The 21,120-nt window shown below is 43.5% G+C and overlaps 1 protein-coding gene across 4 annotated transcripts in view; it reads right to left on the reverse strand.

The window, feature by feature from the left end:
- Positions 1-21,120, reverse strand: part of DIP2C (disco interacting protein 2 homolog C) — a 398,914-nt gene that overhangs the window by 141,540 nt on the left and 236,254 nt on the right. For 2 of the 4 annotated variants that reach the window (XM_060248084.1, XM_060248083.1), the window contains exons 2-4: positions 17,084-17,155; positions 11,025-11,198; positions 2,060-2,170 (exon numbers count right to left, since the gene is read on the reverse strand). In XM_060248084.1, coding sequence (XP_060104067.1) covers positions 2,060-2,170; positions 11,025-11,198; positions 17,084-17,155 — 357 coding nt within the window. The remainder of the gene's footprint in view (positions 1-2,059; positions 2,171-11,024; positions 11,199-17,083; positions 17,156-21,120) is intronic. The other 2 variants (XM_060248086.1, XM_060248085.1) reach the window with 1 other exon arrangement.

Raw genomic sequence — 21,120 nt, forward strand, 5'->3', positions numbered from 1 at the left:
TCAGAACGTAAGCCTTCGTTTTGAATAAAACTTTGTTGATCTTAAAGGTGCACTTAACTCCTACTTTGTTCACTTTCTTTTCTGTTTGAGTAGGGTCAAGAAGTTTCACACTGGAACCAGACTGTACAACTGAGTCTTCCATTTGGATCCGAATAACAAGCGGAAATACATTTCCAAGAGTTGCATGATACGCTGCATACGTACACATTTTTAGAACCTACATCCAAGCACAGGAACGTTGAGATCTGTGATTAACTATTGAAGGTGAAAGAAAGGGTATTGAGGGGCTTAAGGGCTTCTTTTCACTCTCTAATGGCTTGGCAAAGAACTCTTAAGCCTTTGCCCTAGAGTAGGGGTGTTGAAATCATTTGTTATGAGGGCTGAATCTGACATAAATGAGATATTGTTGGGCCAGGCCCTGTGTGGCATAAAATGTGATGCCAGGTAGCAAAGATATAAACTTTATAAACGGCACATACAAACACAATTAAAGATTTGTTTTAAAACTTAAAATAAAACATGATTAAAATGTTAGCACTCATTGGTCTTAAAGGTGCTTTCTTTGTATCTCTCCCTTGGGACCCAGAGAACTGGGCAAAGTAAACTTTGGCTCTTTCCTTCCTTCCCCAGTGGACCAGGAGGGGGAGGAGCTGCAGCCAACAGAAGGAAGAGAGGCTTGGCTCAGTAGCTCTGCTGTGTGATTGAGAGAGCCTAGCAAAGCAAGCTCTCCTCCCTGCCCTTCCTCCCCCAAGGGAGGAGCCTCAGCCAATGGAGAAAATGGAGGTTTTGCTCTGTAGCTCCTGTGCGACTGAGCAAGCCCGGCAAAGCAAGCTGGGATGCAGAAGGAAGCAAGAAAGAGGGAGAAGGAAGCGGATGACAGCCAGTTGCTCGGTAGTTCAGGGGCCTGATAGGAGCCTTCCAGGGACCTGATCTGGCCCCCGGGCTGCATGTTTGACACCCCTGCACTAGAGCAACTGCATGCCTGATGAGATGGCCTAAATACACCAGTGTTTCAGCACTACAATGAATGTGTAAAATGCAAAAAAGCACGCTCTTCCAAATGTGCAGTAGACATGAACCATGTTGGTAAATGCCACCCACCTGCTGTTGGGGGGAAGCACCTTTCTTCTTGACCCCAGATACATTTATGGCAACACGAGCAGGTGCACCCCTGGACTCAGGTAGCATGCGATACATGAAAGCAGATCTCTGCTCAGTCCGAAGGCAGGAGCAATACATGCCCCTCTCTTATTGACAGCCAGGAAGAACTATATGCTGGCGGTCATCAACTGGCTGGAGAGGTCTACAGGTTGGATCCAACTAGCTTTTCTGCTGGTGATAAGGGAAGGTGGTAACCATCTTAAAGACTACACTCACAATCATGGTATCCGCATGCCCAAAAGCCATGTGGGAGGGGGGCTGTAATGCAGCGGGGCACTGGATGCCATTAATTTATTATTTTATTTTACTGGATTTGTATCCTGCCCTTCCTGCAAGCAGGCTCAGGGCGAGTTCCGTCATAGAATACAACATTAAAATCACGCTTACAGATTAAAATACATCTAAAATGTTCAGAACAGCCAGGGCTTTTTTTTTTAAAGCAGGAATTCCTTTGCATATTAGGCCACACACCCCTGATGGAGCCAATCTTCCAAGAGCTTACAGGGCTCTTAATACAGGGGCTAGGAGGATTGGCTACATCAGGGGTGTGGCCTAATATGCAAAGAAGTTCCTGCTATAAAAAAAAGACCTGAAACAGCTAATCAATGGCCCAATAGATACCAGCTGGCTGGATCCAACCCTACTTGTGCACAATTCTTTTTTGCGCACACCCTTACAAATGTTAGCTATAATTCTTATGCTAAGCAGTGCCGAAATCATGTTACTCCTTAATTTTCCTTTCCTTTCCTAATCCAGTGTTTGCTTGGGACTGTTTAGCAAATGAAATCAGAACTTCTTTTGATTGTCTGTTCCCAGCGAAAGCCATTGGAACCCCCATTTCAAATTCCTAGTTGGGAAGGCTCTTCTCTCATCAGCCCGGAGTCCTTTCCCCACGTACCTGACCGGTAGCGCTCATCACGTGACCCTGAGGACCTGCGTCGGTGGTAGCGAGAGGAGGAGGAGGGGGTAACGGGAGTTCGGCGTTCTTGTGGCAGTGCTTGATCCACTCCTGCATTGGAGGGGAGGGGAGGAAATCAGACTTTTAATTTATTTGCAGATGCGTTTGTTTAATATACACAGCCTTGTCCTACCTTAGTGACAGTCATGCAAAAGTAAATGGAGTTCCCTCACATTGTTTCTTCAAATAGAGAGACTACTGAAATGGGCATTCCGCAAGCCTAAGCCCACAGCAACACAGATGGAGAATTACAGGGACAGCCCTGGGAGTTCATTTCCTTCAACTCCCACCTTTGAGGCAGGATCACCAGGTCCACCCAACAACTGTGGAGCTCACACGGTCTGGTCTATTGTTTGTCCAGGTTTGAATCAAGGCGTGCAAGCGCCCTGCTGGAGGGACTGTGGAGCAGATTCCCATTCGTCGGTTGGGCCAGGCAAAAAGTAGGGTGGATCAAGCGCTATGGTGCATGCATCAGTGGAAACATCACACCCTGCGCCAGCACAGCAAAGCACCTAGGATGTTACACTGGAATAGCAGACAGCATAATAACATGGGAGCAATGATTCTAGAAAGTTTTGGCATGAAAGAGGAGAGTATGAAGGCGAATCTGATAGGGCAGAGCAGGAAAACGACAGGTCTAAATGCAAGCCTCAAGAGGACTGAGCCCCACCCCCACCCAAAAACATGAACGTTAGCATACATTCTCCAGGTCAAGACGCACAGACTGAAACTGAGGATACCAGTTTTACTGCCCAGCTACAATTGATGGTGCAGTAGCTGCAAATTCCCACCAGGCTGGGTGGCAGGCCAAACTAATTCAAGTGTCTCAAGAAATCAAGCCATTTCTCACATTGCTGAGTCAGTGGGCACTTGTGCTGCTTTTGCTCAAGAAAACAAAAGCTATTCATTGTATCCATCTATGCCATTTCCAAAGTAAAGTTTCCTAGCTGTTTAGCTCGATGATCCTCATCTGCTATTCTCCAGATGTTTTTATCTCTGATTCCTCAGCGGAAAGAAAAGGGAAGACAGGTCCCTGTACATGATTGACAGAGAAGAATGTTGGCTTAGAATCGTTATTTTTCCAGGCAATGGCTTTCCAGGAAAAATAAAACGGCATTCAGAGAGGGCATATGAGAACAAAACAAGTAAAGGAAGGATACTGAACAAGTGAACTGCGCTGGAATGGGATTATGTGCTGCGCACCACTTCGGCAAATGGTTAGAAATAAATGCAAGTTAACCGAAATAATCAGTTCAGCAGCGCTTTCTGAACAGCATCATGTGGTTGCACTAAGAGCAGGCAACAGCTCTATTTTAAGTCTATGAATTAGATACTATGGTGATACGAACCTTCAGGGACCTGGAAAAAAGCAACTCCCATTATTAAGAGGTAGGTGATGTAGATTCTCCATTTCCCCGATGGAAAGCGAGACTTCCTTGTGCATGTCTAACATTCTCATTCACACATTCAGGAACACATTCATGAGCCCCACCCTCCTCACACACTGCTGCTCTACCTATCGTGTGTTCTTTTAACCGAGTCTGTATCTGTTATTATTATTTAAAATATACTGGACCACATTTCCCCCATATAATACAAGAGAGGGCAAACATTGATCACAGTGGACTGGTAACATGCAAGTTGGGTCATGGTTGGCCAAAACATTATTTTGCCCCATCATCCTTCCCTCCCTCCCAGGTTTTTTTTCCAGACTGGTTTATTTTGTGCAAATATATGTGGGGTACGCATGTGTAGAGGGAAGGAGGTGTGTGCAAACCTAGGACATTTAATATGGCTAGCTGCCTCACTAGCTCCTCCAGACTTCAAGTCACTAAGAATGGAAGTGAGGAGGATTCTGGGTAGGTGGCTGGCTTACGGACTGATAGTTGTAAGGAGGAAGGTGATTTCTAAGACAACCTTCTCCGTCTTGGCCTGGCTTGATCCAGTTAGCTTGTGAGGCTTGTCCCTCTATGTGTCTGCTCTAATACATGGTTCTTCTATGTTTCTGCTCTATACATGGTTCTTCTATGTTTCTGCTCTATACATGGATCTTGGTTCTCTGCCATAGATTCATGGGGTAAATACTCATAAGAACATAAGAAAAGTCATGTTGGACCAGGCCAATGGCCCATCCAGTCTAACACACTATGCCACACAGTAGTCAAAAAACCAGGTGCCATCAGGAGGTTCACCAGTGGGGCCAGGACACTAGAAGCCCTCCCACTGTGCCCCCTCCCCCCAAGCACCAAGAATACGGAGCAACATTTGCCCCAGAGAGAGCGTTCTCTCAGCACTTCTGATCTGTAAAATGGGTACATATTTTCTAGGAAGTCTTACACACTGAATTTCTTAACAGTGCATTGCATGTCTGCATACATCATACATCTGACTGGGCACATGTTCTGCAGCTGGCCTCTCTGGCCAAAATTATCTACACCACCTGCAATAGCTGAAATGTGGGTAGTTTGACCAGGGAATGGGGTGATCTGATTTGTGGATGATTGGGGTGATCTGATTTGTGTAGGGGGCTTGGAAGATTATGTCTGAAGTCATTCTACTGAACAGTGCAAAGTGAATCTGACCTTTTGCAGCATGTGAAACAGCAGACTGTTCCAAGCGCAAGGTTTATCTGCCTTCCACTTGGAGATTTAAATTAGATTCAAGGGAGGGCACTGAGATGTCAAGAATGGTGCACGTGCACACTATTTTTTAAAAATACAACTCTATATTCTGTGTGGTGCATGGATTACAATATTGGACTATGGCAGAGGAGTAGAGGAGAAAAAGAAGAAGAAAAAGACCATAGATTTATACCCTGCCCTTCTCTCTGAATCAGAGACTCAGAGAGGCTCACAATCTCCTTTAGCTTCTGCCCCCGCAACAGACACCCTGTGAGGTGGGTGGGGCTGAGAGAGCTCTCCCAGAAGCTGCCCTTTCAAGGGCAGCTCTGTGAGAGCTATGGCTAACCCAAGGCCATTCCAGCAGGTGCAAGTGGAGGAGTGGGGAATCAAACCTGGTTCTCTCAGATAAGAGTCCACACACTCAACCACTACATCAAACTGGCTCTCCAAACTGGTTGCCAACATTAGGTGTTGAAATTCCTGGAGATTTGGGGAGAATGTTTGAGGAGGACATGATTGTAATGCTACAGAGTCTGCCCATTGAAGCTGCCATTTTCTCCAAGCGAACTGATCACTTGTAGTTCAGGAAGAAACCCAGGCCCCGCCTTTGAGAGAAGACCTGGGCTGAGGCTGCTACTAAGCCAAGGAGCTTGTTGGGTGACTGTGGACCAGCCATTCCCTTTCAGTCATGTTTGCCTCACAGACACGGCATAAGACATGAGGGAGGAGAGCCATGTATGCTGCCTGCCTGACTCTGTGTGAAGAGAGACGGACAGGAAAAAAGCATTTCCATAAATCCCCCAAAACACAAAATATGGGTCCCAGTCAATAGGAAAACAAACTTATGGCCAGTCTTTTTATACGTGATTTTTATAAACCTGTAAGGTGAAACACGTTTATTCGTGTTTTTAAGTTAACAGAACAGTGAGGGGAAGTTTTCAAAAGCTGTTTCATTTTGTCCTTGAGGTCACAATTGATTAGCACAGTCATTCCGTACTTCTTTATACAAGGTGATTAAAATGTAGAATTCACTGCCAAAGGACATAGTCATGGCCACAAGAACAGTTAGCTTTAAAAGGGGATTAGACAGATTCACAGAGGATAGGTCTATCAACAGCTACTAGTCATGGTGACTAAAGGGAACCTCCACATCCAGAGTCACTACGCCTCTGAATTCCAGTGCAAAGAGGCAACATCAGGAGAAGGTCTCAGCTTTTATGCCCTATTTGTTGGCCCTGCACATGAACTGGCTGGCCACCGTGTGAGACAAGATGCTGGACCAGATGGACTACTGCTCTGATCCAGCGGGCTCTCCTTATGTTCTTGTAGGCAATCAGGCTAGGAAAAGATTGTGTTGACTACCATGTTTGTAGACTTCTTTTCAAAGTTTTTTTTTAAAAAGGCAACAGTGAACCTACACCAGACTGCCCATCTTTTCTATCTTCAATTAGGTCTCAGAGATGCTTCCATAATTTCCTACAGAACACTTTCTTGTAAGGGTCACCAAAATATATACAAATAAATGATTCTTCACATCCTTAATGTAGAAACTGGTGTATAAGTCCAGAAAGAAAGATGAGGTAGCAAAAACGTCAGTATTGTCCAAAAAATGGAACCTGCCAATAATATGAAATTATTTTGCTTGCATTAATATCTTCCAGAATGTCATCAAAATGTGATTCCCCACCCCCCTCAATTTTCATTTCTCTTGGAATTAGTTCTTCTTGTGTAAATGTGTATTTATTACTGTGGTCATTTTAGAAACAGCACAAGCACACACACGGCACTTCTCTGGCATAAAGCCCTGAAAGGAAAATGTCTAATTTAATTTTCTGCTTTCATCAAAGGTCAAGGTAGGACACGAGCTCACAAGCCATTTGCATGTATGGGTTTTTTCGCCTCGCTTATGGAGATATAAATATCACTTCATGGTCTGTTCTCAATTTTTCTTTAAACAGCCAAACAAGATTACAAAGTGCTATTAGGCACTCAATGGGGCAAGTCAGTTCCAATAAAAAAAAAAACAGCCTAATTCCTACAGCCAGGGTAACACACAGCTCAAGATATTCTGCATGTAGGCACTTCTGCACGAGAAGCAAAACCCTTGTGGAATATTAAACACCAGGGACGCAGAGGAGCTTTGCCACGAACAAGGTGGCACCATAACGCTGCAACCTGTGCAGTTACAGACATGAGGTTTTGCTTGAAACTTATTTTGATATACAAGGACATATAATGCATAGAGTCTAAGGGCAACTTATACATATGAAATGGCAGACTGCGTGATGTGCACCTGATGCCACCTTTTCCCACTGCCTCATGTTCCAGGAGATGCTTGCATGCAGAAAAGTGAAGACTGGCAGGAACTTTTAATGTGGGGGTGGGGGGATAATCAAAACTACATTCTCCTGCTAATGCTCCCCCCTCAGTGGAGGATCATGTTCGGCAAAGCCATTTGACGATCCCCCAGAGTTGTCTTGTTTATGATTTCTAGAATCATCTCCATGGTAAACCAAGAAGGAGTAAACTGGGATATATCTCAGTGAGGAGGGGACAGGACACTGTTTAATTGTGACCAGGCAGAGAAGGAAGGCCTGACAAAGGGACCTGGGGACACCTGATCCCCAAGGGCCTGTAAGAAAATTTTCAGAGGGTCCATTTAAGCTCCCTGAAATCATTGGGCTTAAGTCAACTTTACTTTCTTTCAATGTGTTCAATGCAAAAGAAACCCCAGAATTCTCTCTAACATAAGAACATAAGAGAATACATGTTGGATCAGGTCAATGGCCCATCCAGTCCAACATTCTGTGTCACACAGTGGTAAAAAAAACAGACACCATCAGGAGGTCAGGATCCTAGAAGCCTTCCCACCGTTGCCCCACCAAGCACCAAGAATACTGCCACAGACAGAGAGTTCTAACGATAAGCTGTGGCTAATAGCCACTGATAGACCTCTGCTCCATATGTTAATCCAATTCCCTCTTGAAGCTGTCTATGCTTGCAGCCGCCGCCACCTCGTGTGGCAGTGAATTCCATGTGTTAATCACCCTTTGTGTGAAGAAGTATTTCCTTTTATCAGTTCTAACCTGACTGCTCAGCAATTTCATTGAGTGCCCACAAGTTCTTGTATTATGAGAAAGAGAGATGTTTACTTCTCTAATGTTGTTTACTTCTGTTTTTCAGGAAGAAATTTCCAACAAAACATAAACTGGACCTCCATTGGCAGATAGTAATTTGCCTAAGGCCACCTTCACGGAAGTATGGATGTCAACTCCCAGTTGGGAAATTCCTGGAGATTTGGGGATGGAGCCTGGGGAAAGGTAGGTTTTTGTGGGTAGAGTAGACCTCAGCATGGTTTAATGCCATAAAGTCCACCCTCCAAAGCTCCCATTTTCTCCAGGGGAACTGATGGGTTATCTAGAACTGAATTGTAATTCTGGGAGATCCCCAGATCCCACCTGAAGGCTGGCAGTCCTAGGAAGAGATGATATCTAGACCAGGGACTTCTCTGGTCATCATCTCATTCTGTTAATCACTATCCTATGCTACTTTTAAAAACATCTTTACTATTCTGGTTTTTTTAAAAAAACAAAAAACCTATCACTCCTCACTGAGATTTATTTCTCAGGATTTAAGATAAAGACTTTGTTGTCTTTGCTATCTTAGAAATGAAAGCAACAAAGGGCCAGCTCCTCCGGCTGCCAGAAGTGATATGTTTTATGCTGAAAACATCACTAAAAGCCAGAGGATGGAAGAAGAGAATCAAAAACCAAAAAAGTTCAGCACAGAAGCATAAATCAGCTAGCAAGTGATTTGTGTTACTAATCTGTAAAGGTCCAGAAAGCTGGGAAAGGATAGTGGGGCATGTTTGAGAAGGAGTCATCTTATTAACATTTGTGGATATGTTCTGAACAGGTAGTCAATTAAGTCTGATCTGAGAGTGGAAGAATACCAAGGAAATCATATTTGCAAATCCTTTTCTCCTTTCCAGCACCTCAATGTCTTCTTTTTAAACATTAATTGCTTCCTGTCTTTTAAACATTAATTGCTTCCTGTCTTCTACGGAAGATAATCCCTTCACTTTACTCTGCTCAAACACAATTATGGGAGGGGCTGTGGCTCACTGATAAAGCATCTGCTTGGTAATCAAAAGGACCCAGGTTCAAGCCCCACCATCTCCATTTAGAAGGATGAGGTAGGTAGTGATAAGAAAATGTGAATTCTTTGGATTCTTATTTGAATTCGAATTTAATTTTGTGTGTGAGAGAGAGAGAGACTGTCTGCATTTTGCTGATTCCATCCTGAACCACACTGAAATACAGAATCAAATGGTTCATATTAGAACTGTGGCCCTGAACCCTTCACCTTAAAGACAAGCTTGTAATTAGTTACCTCAAGCAAGTATGCGGCGACTCAGGTTCTCACCAGAACCCTACTAACAGCACATAACCAACTGGTCGGCCAGCTGCACCGACTCCAGGTTGAATACTGGATCAGGTTCAAGGTTTTGGTATTAAGCTTCAAGGGCCTAAACAGTCTGGGACCAACATACCTTCAGAACCACCTCTCCTGGTATACACCTCAAAGAGGGGTATACTAGGCAGAGAAAAATCTGGCCTGAAAAATATCTGGCTGTCTTCAACTAGAGCCAAGGCTTTTTCTCTGACCTAGTGGAATTCTTTGCCAAATGACAACTGTGCTCTGCAGGACCTAGTCCAGTTCTGCAGAGCTTGTAAGGCAGAGATGTTCCATCAGTCCTATAGTTGAGGATAGCAACCATCTTCATTTAGCTTGGACTTCCCTCCTTGGGGCAAGGATGCATTTGATATTAGATGCCATCTGGAATGGTTACCGTCAGGGCTTTTTTTGAAGCAGGAATTCCTTTGCATATTAGGCCACACCCCCTGATGTAGCCAATCCTCCAAGAGCTTACAGGGCTCTTAGTACAGGGCCTACTATAAGCTCCAGGAGGATTGGCTAGATCAAGGGTGTGTGGCCTAATATGCAAAGGAGTTCCTGCTACAAAAAAAAGCCCTGGTTACTGTATTTGTTTTGTTATTGTTATAACTTTTAAAAACTGTTTACGATTGTATTTTTTTTTAATGTTGATCCCCAACCATGAGGGTGGGTGGTTCAGAAATCAAATTTATAAATAAATATACATCATGAACAAGTAGAGCTGGGCATGTGATGAAGTATTCACAAATGACAAAATCACCCATGGGCAGGGAGGAAGAGGCCTCTGTGTGGCTGTGATGGATACATGTTAGACACATGAGGTCTGACTTGGGGGCTTTTGGTTTTGAGAATTCTGCCTTGTGAAGAACACAGTGACTGCTGGGATATTTTATGTCCATTTCATGATGCCATCAAGTAGCCTTGTTTGTTATGATTGCGAATTCTCTGTTGAGAATCAAGGCTTAGGGGTGTCCAGTTGTTGTGGGGCGCTCCTGAAGAATCAAGGTAAGATTCCTGAGTCAAGTATATATGCAGAGCTTTTTATGAGCAGGAACACACAGGAGCGCAGTTCCGGCTGGCTTGGTGTCAGGGGGTGTGGCCTACTATCCAAATGAGTTTCTGCTGGGTTTTCTCTACAAAAAAGCCCTGTGTGAAACAATGGTAATGCCAGGGGTGTGTGGCCTAATATGCAAATGAGTTCCTGCCGGGTTTTTTCTACAAAAAACTCTCTGTACATATGAAATGATGATCCAGAGAGGAGAAGGCATGGACTAGGAGTGGAGACAGAGAAGCTAAAAGCTGTAAATATATGCTTTTTGCAAGTCCATATTTTGTAAGTCCAAAGAGGGGAGGGCATGGACTAGGGGAGGAGACAGAGAAGCTAAAAGCTGTAAATATACACTTTTTAAAGTCCATATTTTTAGAATACCTAGGACCCAAACTTCCCCTTTTTGTTGATGAAGTTTAACCGGGAATGGTCAAGATAAATGATGCCTCCTTTTAACAGAGAACTCGTATTTCGGGCAGTTGCACCTTTTCAGTAGAGCAATATGAGATAAGATGTCACAGCTAAACTTGGCATCTTAGAGCACAGAGCATTTTCCCCCAAAACAAGTTTTTGCTATAGGGAAAAGGGCAAGGAGACTATGATGGAAAATCATTCTCCCTTTTCTCCTTTGTCCATTGCCAAGCTATCTTAGGCCACTGCAGCTACGTGTGCCTCCATGCAACAAAGGTCTTCTCACCACCTGCTTCTATCAAGCAATTGCAAGGATCATTAAACACACATGCACACACACACACACACACACATTGATTGTGCTCACCAAAGCGAAAGTAAAAGAGAGGCCGGTTTGCCGCCGTGCTGTGCGGTGCTGCGCGCTCTCTAGCTGCTGCTTCCCGGATGTCACAGACCCCAATGTTGCTAGTTCGGAGCGTCCTCCTCGCGGCCCCTTCACTGTGCTGCAGTCTACACCGTACCGCAGCAGCTCCATTCGCCGCTGTAACAAGTCGAAAAAAACTAATTAAGGCAGGTTTAGTTTTTTGACATTTGTTACAGCAACGGATGGAGCTTCTGCCCCCATGCAGTAATGCGCGTGGCACATGCGCACGCAAGCCCACACGTGGGCACACTTGCACACACACACACAGGCACACACATACACACACAAACACTACGGTATGGAGCCACATAGTCAAATTTCCCATTCTGCCAACATTGGTGTTTGTAATGTCAGCAAAGCAGCAGCAAGAGGACTGGATGCTGGAACGCAGGACCGGATCTACATGTTTTTTGAGGGGGGGGGGCAAAATTAAAGAATGACGCCTCCTTATGGGCCATTCTATCTTATGGTTCCATAGAATACAATGGACTCCATACCCAATTTGGTGCCCCCCCTCCGTCGGTGCCTGGGGCAAGCACCCCCTCTGCTCCCCCCAGATCTGGCCTTGCTGGAACAGTGGGGGGGGGGCAGGGGGGGCCTGCCCAGGGGTTTACTGTCAGTCTGGTGGGCACATTTATACAAGTGGTAACATTGTCTTATTTCCCCCTTCAAAAAAATTGCGCAGAACTCAGCTATTTTAGTTCCAATAATATATACAGTCTTCTTCCCCATCAGTTGTGAGATCCAGCTTTACAAATGCTTGTATTTCTTCATTGAAAAAGACTGCGTTAAGTGAATAGAAAGCTGCAGAAAGTTGCCCTGATAATTTACTTCTGTTTCAAGACAATTCCTCTCCCCACACGGGGAACAGCAATCCTCTATTCATAGGAATCAAAGGACAGAACAAGCCCAATCATATGAAAACACCAATTTTGTCTGGAAAGTGCTGAAGACAATTATAGAGAAACACACAATATTACAAACATATTGGAGATCTTCCAGCCCTAAGTGGGAATTTGACGTAATGTATATTAACTCTAGTAACAGAAAGACAGAAGAGACAGGAATTGGGTTTCTTTTTTCCTCCCCACATTTTGGTAAATAAAAATTAACTTTGCTTCATCAGATAATAGCTGGTGAGGCTGTGTGTTTGCCCCATATCTGCAAGAGAACAGAAAACCTTCAGAAGCTCTTACATTTGTGAATATATGCATGGGCAATGCTTGCTGAAATTTCCAGAAGCCAAAAGGGCAGCCAAGCCTGTGGTAAGTGATAAGGTGTGATGTATACAAGTCACAGAATTGAACTGGTCTTGGTGTAGCAATGGGCACGGAATTTTGTTATTTCTTAATGAAGACTAACATGCAGTACTGATGCTTCTGTCTACGTAAAGAATAACACTTCAGCATTATTATTTTTCAGCTTGTGCCTGCAATAACTACAATTGGCTATTAGTTTTAATTAACAGCTGAAACTTCTACACGACTCTACAGAAACACGGACCTAACCAGATAATGGGCTTCACGGACCCCGAATGGTGGGTTAGCTTCTAAAGGGCCTCATCTCAGTTTGGAAATCACCCTTCTCTAAATTCCACCTCTTTTCTCAAATGTACGGGGACTGGGTGTAGTTAACTCAGTGACAAAGCAGAGGTTATTGTGTCAGTATTATTGCTTATTGTTTCAAATGATCCAAGGATGAGTTTTGTCCTTGAACTAGATTCCTAGTTGAATTTCTGGAGAATTCCTAGATATCTATAGGATTTAACTTGTTCAATTTCTTTTCCGTCAATCTTCCAGATGGAATGTTTCCATGATTTTATATAGTGCTGCAAAAAGTTGTATTCATATTATCTTTTACACTGCCAAACTGTATCAAACTGTTATCCTTGTTATGCTATTAAAGGTTACTTGAACTGGAACTGGAACTGAAATTCTGGAGAACCTTGGTTGAAATAAAGCCAAGTTGGCCCAAAGTATGAAAGTAGATGCATAAAATCAAGGTCCTTTCTAGACTTTTTTTGGGGGGGGGGGGGGGACAATGTGTGTAGTCCTCCAATGTGGAGACCTGCCCCCTCCCCCAATTCCCCAGTTAGTGATTCCAACTCTACCTCTGAACCAGAACCACTGGCCTTTCCTAGGAGTTTCCAGTGGGAACTTTCCCTGTGGCCTCACAAAGGTGGTCAGAGTGTACCATTTTCAGACTTCAGATCACATGTTTGAATGCTCTTCTGTGCAGGCAAAAAATTCCCTCAATTAAAAAAAAACAAACATGCCTGGTAGAAGGGGGCTAGCTAGCTTTCCCTCTCATATTTAACAGAGAACTCGTAGTGTTGGACTGGATGGGCCATTGGCCTGATCCAACATGGTTTCTCTTATATTCTTATGTTCATGCTCCAGGACCCACATATCTGCAGGATTGCCAGGGCTTTTTTTGAGCAGGAACACATAGGTACACAGTTCTGGCTGGCTTGGCATCAGGGGGTGTGGCTTGATATGCAAATGAGTTCCTGGTGGGCTTTTTTCGCACAAAAAAGCCCTGTGTGAAACAATGGTGATGTCAGGGGTGTGTGGCCTAACATGCAAATGAATTTCTGCTGGGCTGTTTCTACAAAAAAAGCCCTGAGAATCACCTGTCTCAACATATTTCTTTCTGAAGTTCCATCCTACAAGTGGGTAGGAACAGCTGCCCATACCTGAGCACTCTCTTCATAGCTTTCACCTCGTGAAATGGCCTGCCTGACGAGATCAGGAAAGTTCCTACACTTTTATCATTCAGCGCAGTGCAAAATGGAATTGCTTAGGAGGGCCTCTTTATAAAAAGGAATAAGGCTGTTAAATCTAGGCAGTTTTCAGTTGTTGTCTGCCTTTTGTATTTTATACTGTTCTTACTGCATTGTTTGCAAATTCTGCCATTCAACTTTTGTGACACTATTTGTACACACTATACTGTTGCATTGCATTGTTCTCTAATTCTGTAAACCAGTTTTGTTCACTGTTGGTTGTTTCTTTTGTACTGTTCATACCTCACTGTTTTTAATGGAGTAATCTGCTTTGAGTCTCAGCGAGACACAGGGATAATAAACAAGGCAAATAAAAATAAATGCACCGGGAATTTTTTGCATGGAAGAACATTCCACATCAGCCTGCTAGCAGAGATCGGACACTGGCTCACCACTTCAATGCTTACTAGGCCACAGTCTTCCCCTTTTCTGTCAGCTGCAACCTATACTCTGGACTTGCTACCTGAAAACCACTACATGTTATTCAGCAACACAAATGAAGCTGATGATCTGACAAATGAAGGTAGCCTTGGCAGGGTCAGGACACCCTACTGTGCCACAGCTGGTTAAAAAGGAGGAATTTATTTCTCCACCTATGGCTTCACCATTTCATGGACCATAGTGTAACAAAAAGAGCGGGCTGAAAAACAGAAATGCTAGCACATCTATGCCACTCAGAAAGTTCTCCTCTCTTGCAGCAAGACAACACATCCTCCCAATCAATACCTTGGGAACCAGATATTACAGTACAGCCGCTGAACAGCACTCTCATGAACTTCCTAGGGTTCCCATAAGGATCTCTGGATCCATGGAACACTTACAGTAGCTAAGAGGAGCTTTTCTTTAGACTTATTCAATATTAGTTCTTCCTATCAACTTGTATTATTTTAAGGTCTGGTATAGTGCGTACAATTTCCTTTGGGGGAACTGAGAACAACACTGTTCAGTTTTACTGAGTCCTATGAGAAGAACTACTAATACAAACAGAACACAACCACTGACAAACAAACTGTTTTGTCAGAAGGCAAGCTGGATGAGGGACTAAACAATGAGTGAACCTCCCCCCCTCCAATGACTTGCTCCCCACTGTTGGTCGTTGGTACCTCTCCTTCTTTATTCTTGGTTGTCAGCCATTCAGAACGGGCAACACCAATAACAGCACACAGGGGGGCAGATTTTGCCTGGGGACCACCAGCTAGTGACTTCTACTCTACATGCAACTCTGCTGATGTTCCAAATCTGAGAAAACCAGAACTTAACTGCACCTGTGTGGGTGTCAAACAATACAGCCTAAGTGTTAAAACTCTGAAGAAATAGGGTTGGACTTTGTACAGCAGAGGCAACCATGACCTCAGCATCACCCTGTTTAGAGTGCACAGTGCAGTCCACAGACATCTACACAGTAGTTATTGTGTGTCTGTCAACTGGACAGTCATTTGCAGGCCTGAGGCTATAAAAGAACTTTTGGCTATGCCAGTCAATGATTTATCAATGCGGCATTTGAGAAGTGGAAGCGAATTATTTCCTATTTTTAGGGTTTCCGAAACTCACAAATGAACCCTTATGTGAAACAGTTGGTTCCATTTATGGATTAGCATTTGCCTCTGACATAGTCTAATTATGATTAATAAAAGCATAGGAAATTGGACTTCAATGGATTTAGAAGAGTGTAATTCAGCTTCAGATTGCACAGTCAAGAATACAATAATTACTATGGCAGATCAGACCAGTGATCCATTAAGCTGACTACTCAGTCACTACCCAATGGTATCCAGATGCCCCAGGGAGCTGCAGAAACAGACCAGGATAGTGACAGTCATATTTGTCTATCATGTCCAATAATCTGAGGCATGCCCCTTCTGAAACATAACTTCATTCCACTTAATTGTACTTTGCTCCTTGGTCTAAGTCACTGTTTTAAATAAGGGAAATAGCAACTTTGTCTTTACTACAAACACAAAAAGATGAAGCCAGCTTAAAGTCAGGTGCAGTAGGCTTTCAACACCGGCCCCCAAAAGGAGCCAAGGCCCCTGGGGAAAATAGAGGATTCCAAAAGGCCTTGTCATGGACTCAGTAATGGAAAGACCAAATGTAATCCAATCTCTTTTTTGTTGAATGTACTGTTGTTTGGTTACATTCTAATAATTATGGTTGTTGCCCAGATCATTGCAATGGTAGAGTAGGTAAATCAATGTGATTCTACCTGATTTCATTGCGACAAGGTTGGGATAAATCTAAGTGTCCTGGCGTGGAATAGCTTTATGGTGCTGTGGTCCCAGTCCATCGAATCCAGCATTCAGTCTTAGATACTGACTATAATCATAACGGAGCCAGCTGGTGCAAAATCCTCAAAGGTGTTACAGACCTCGTGTACATATCTGACAAAGGCCAGTTCAGAACGAATTAGACTGCAGAGTTTTAATACAGCAGAATGGACACTACAACTTCAGGTGCAAGCAGTAGTTCATATTCTCAAATGCTTCTCAGCATGAAATCATTTTCCAGAAGTAGCAAAAAAAAAAACACAAAAAGGACTGCAATAGGCTGATATCTTTCTCGTCTGTATGCTGATTTATTTTTTTTTAACAAAATCGCTAATTTTTACTTGTGAGAGTTTTTTTTTCCTTTCACCTATGGGAATATTCAAAACTGAAATCTTGCAGCTGCAGCCCAACCTGCTGCTGTCTCAGGAACCTGCTGCTATCTGCCACTTAATCTTGCCGCTTGCATAGACCAAGGCCGATTCATTCTGGAATCCAATTTTTTGCAGGTGATCACTACTTTTGGATTTTTTTGTGTGTCAAGTATTCAGCAGGGAAGGAGAGCTTCTTTTAAATTCTGGTGCTTTCTAAGTTTATCAAGAACCTTTTGGTTAATATGTATATCTCTAACCATCCCCTCCATTAGCTGTTTATAATTAACTAAATTAAGCATCTCATGTAGTTCCATTCTCCCTGCAATGCACAGTAGTATACATTTTAAAAAGGTGGACACATCTACGACTTGGTCGTACAAAGAGACATACATGAGTACGCATGAACTATGGTCAGTCCACATAAACTATGGGGTGGAGGGGCAATCTATGTACATTGCACAACAGCGACAGGTTTCTTTCTGTCCCAGGTAACCCCCCCCCCCCCCACTAGATGTACATTGATATCTGAGTCCAATGATCAATACACATGACAGCTTCATGCAAGGCTTGTGCCGCTCTACATACCCGGAGGTTGTGGCAGGTAGGCCCCAATTAATTTTGATCTCTTCTTTTCATAGCCCTTCTGTGTGATGTCACCTGCCAAGGAAAGCAGAGGGAGGGGGAGAAAAAATCAATAAAGTCTGAATGAAGATACAATCTGGTTGCTCAAGTGAGGTAGCATACGCTTTGCGACTGGGGCACTGTCTGTTTGTCCTGACAATTGTAATGAATGGACAATTGAAAGTGCATTACGATTGTTCTGCCAAGGAAATTTAATTTACGCTGGAGCCATTTTTGGCAACTGAACACCCAGCACAGCTTATTCCGGCAGTGGGGAGTCCAAGAAGCAAGAGGGCTGCTTTGTCATTCTGATACTGTCACACAAAACCACATCAGCTTTCATTAAGTTAATCAACAGTGGATTATATAGAATGCTTTGGTCGGTAATGGCTGGCAAAAGACATCCCCAATTAGCATTTCCTCCATTATTAATGGGGTTCTTTAATCACGCGTGAAGGGCATACAAAAGATTTGGAACTGTCGATGTACTATTTAAATAACAATATAAACATTTGGCTAAGCTGCTAAGCGCTACTTCAAGACAAAAATGCACAGCATCAAAAACGGAATCGGGCTTCCCACGACTGAACCATAAAAAGACACCATTTCTCTCCATTCAAGAGTGCAGTTGGGGTAAATTTCCTGACAGGCAGGATGAATCCTACTAATATGGTGCTGGCATGCATACACTTCTCTTGTCCTGGAAGTGTACGGGAGAGCAAGGAAGCAAGACTGAAATCTCCATTTCATTATTACTGTGACTAACCGATTGAAATGTTTAAATACAGATTACAAGCCTGGCGTTTAATTTTACGTCAGTGCTCAGTCTGAAACCATTTCCTGACAACGGTACTGCTATATTGTGAAAACTCTGGCCCAGTAACACATTCGGTGCTCAGCCAAGATCTAGATCTAGAGTATGTTTCGGTCCCTCAGGTCAAGTGCTACAGAGCCGGAAAAAGCAGCAAAGAGAAGGTATGGTTCTGTTTATTTATTTTAATTTTTAAAGTGTTTTGGTTTTTATTTTGTATTTCTGTGTCACCTTTGTCTCTAACTTGATCATCCAAGGGCAGAAGGTCTCTGACTCGTACTGTTTCACCAGACACAGAAGGCACACACACACATCTTTGCCTAAAAAGAGTTCTTCGAAGTGCCACCCTGTTTAGTTTTCTCCTCCTGGCAAAAATATCTCTAGTTCTTGATGTTCTGCTTAGGTTGGATTTAAGCTATTTTTATCTCACTAAAGTTGAAAAGAATATCACCTTCATATTCTGGCACCTACCTGCAGGCCAAGTGTGTTGGTGTGCTGGGCTATCTGATGGCCCTGAGACTACAACCTGCCACTCTGAGGCCCTAAGAATGAGTTCCCAAACCTGAGTCTTGGGACCAAAGTCCAAGACCTGGGGACCCTACAATGAAATATATGGGGTCCAGAGCTGGAATGTAACCCCACTAGGAAGGATGAAAAAGCAGTTTTCCAGAGTGCAATATGTGTCCATACTAAACAGGGGGAGGTACTTCTGATTTCCCTGCATTGTGCAGGGAGTTGAACTAGATGACCCTGGAGATCCCTTCTAACTCTTAAGATTCTATTATTCTAACTCTGGGAGTTTTTCTTTTAAGTTTTGACAAGAAAATAAATGTCAGGTACTTAGCTGCTCATTAATCCACTGCACGTATGGCACATACGATTTGGTGTTGCAAAATATTTCTCCTGCACTTCCTACCCAATTTTTCTGCAGCACAGATAATTCTAGCCAATGTATTTGTGCACTAGGTCCTGCTCAAAGCTTTTCGTGCAACGCATATTTACAAAAAAAAAAACCCCAAACCACCCAAAACAGGAAATAAGTAAGGCATTCAATATGTTCATGTGATAAAATAATTGAGGGGGGAAATGTAACTGGACAGCTCAAAGGTTTTCTTCCTGTTGCTTTTTTCCTGCAGTTCTGCAGCTTTGGAATATATTGAAACAACCTGAGAAAAGGATGACAAGCAAAGAAAACATCATTGGTGACAAGATCCAGTCCTCCAGCCTATCATTAACTGCAGAAGAAACTGGGGAGAAGATCACCTGTTCCCTGGCAACCAGTTTTGAAGCAGGAATGATGAACGAAAGGTATATTCTATCTTGAGTGTCTCCTTTGAACCAGCCTCTAGATTAGGGGTGACCAAACTTGCTTAACACAAGAGCCACATAGAATAAATGTCAGATGTTTGAGGAAAGAAAGAAAGAAAGAAAGAAAGAAAGAAAGAAAGAAAGAAAGAAAGAAAGAAAGAAAGAAAGAAAGAAAGAAAGAAAGAAAGGGGGAGAGAGAGGTTGAAAGAAAGCAACTTTAACTTTAAATATGTTCTCCAAGCTGTTCTGTGCAGGGACACACAAATATGTGGTGAAAGAAACTGGTAGTGTGCCACAATGCATGAATTAAAGATTCCTATGAATCCACAAAGCTCATCTGTCTCTATCCAGTGGGCTTCTACATCATATGGGATTGGATAACATAATGGCAAAAGAATTACGCACTCTTAGAGGAAGCTGCATATTGTATTGCTTGGCAAGTCACTGCTTAGGGATTACTTTCTTCATTCACAACAGAGATGTGCAGAAACACAAGGAACAAGTGCTTCTGAGAGGGAAGGTAACTCTTAACTCTCATAGCCTCAAGTTTTAATTCTGAAATGCCCCAGCTATGAGAAATGTGCGAAATTGCCCTGAATCTGCCCCTAGTTTGAGCCAAGGCTATCTACTTTAACAACTACACATAAAGAACTAGCCTGTTCCATCAGACACACACACAACCACATGAAGCTTGATCGCACCAGCATAAACTTCCCTTGAAAACCATCTAGCAAGTCACCGAGTTTTTGGACAAAATCTCCTTCTTTTCCCCGAAAACCTATTGCATCCTCAGAATATCCGAGTTGCTTTAAGACTTGTTCACAGCCGATGACTCAAGTTCACTGTCAAAATCTTGCCAAGGGAGATTTGAATGAAGCACAGCTCCTCATAAACGAGCATGATGACTCACTCGCTTCTCCCACTGATGATGCAGTCAGGCTCTCTGTCTGCCCTTCCAAAAATACACAAGGAGACTGGGGATTGCAGTTTTGGAGGAAGCAAAGCTGCAGAAAGCATAAGGAGAGAATAGGCACTACAAGGAAACAAGACCAATTTCACAGCCTGAATGTGCACGCAGGCGAGGATTCAAGGGACTAAGCAAATGCATTCTGCACATCTAGCCAAACTTCAGGCTTGAAGACCACTCAAACTCCCTCCCCACAATGTCCTTTTGGCAAAGCACCTTTGGAACTAGGAGGCATTTGAAAGGTGATTTTAAATTACTAGGAGAGGAAGGGGAGTCTGCTATTAAGAAGAGGGAACCCAAACTCCAAAGTCCCACTAGGGTCTGGCAAAGCCATGGCGGAAAGTGCTGTCAAGTCATAGCCCTGTAGGGTTTTCAAGGAAATGTCCATGGGTGTGCCACTGTCTGCCTCCATGGAGCAACCCTGGACTTCTTTAGCAGTCTCCCATCCAACTATTGACCAGGGCCAACCGTGCTTAGCTTTTGAGACTGGAAGAGATCAGGCTATCCTGGGCCATAGGCCTGCCTAGATAAGCTCTTGGATTTAGGCCCAAAGTTCCTAGAGTCCTGCCTTAGTGTGAGAAACATACTATAGTCCAGGGGTGGCCAAACTGTGGCTCGGGAGTAACATGTGGCTCTTTCACACATATTATGTGGCTCTTGAAAATCCCACTGCCCCATCAGCCGGCTTGGAGAAGGCATTTGTCTCTTTAAATCACCTCTCGAAGCCAAGCCAGCCGGCAGCTTGGATAATGCATTGGAAGCTAAAGTTGCTTTCTTTCCACCTCTCCCACACTCTTCCCATCTATTTGCCTCCCTCCCTTCCTTGTCTTGTGGCTCTCAAACATCTAACGTTCATGTCTTCTGGCTCTCCGACATCTGACATTTATTCTATGTGGCTCTTATGTTAAGCAAGTT

This window comes from Heteronotia binoei, chromosome 10 (genome assembly GCF_032191835.1).
Source record: "Heteronotia binoei isolate CCM8104 ecotype False Entrance Well chromosome 10, APGP_CSIRO_Hbin_v1, whole genome shotgun sequence".
In the NCBI taxonomy this organism is placed as follows: domain Eukaryota; kingdom Metazoa; phylum Chordata; class Lepidosauria; order Squamata; family Gekkonidae; genus Heteronotia; species Heteronotia binoei.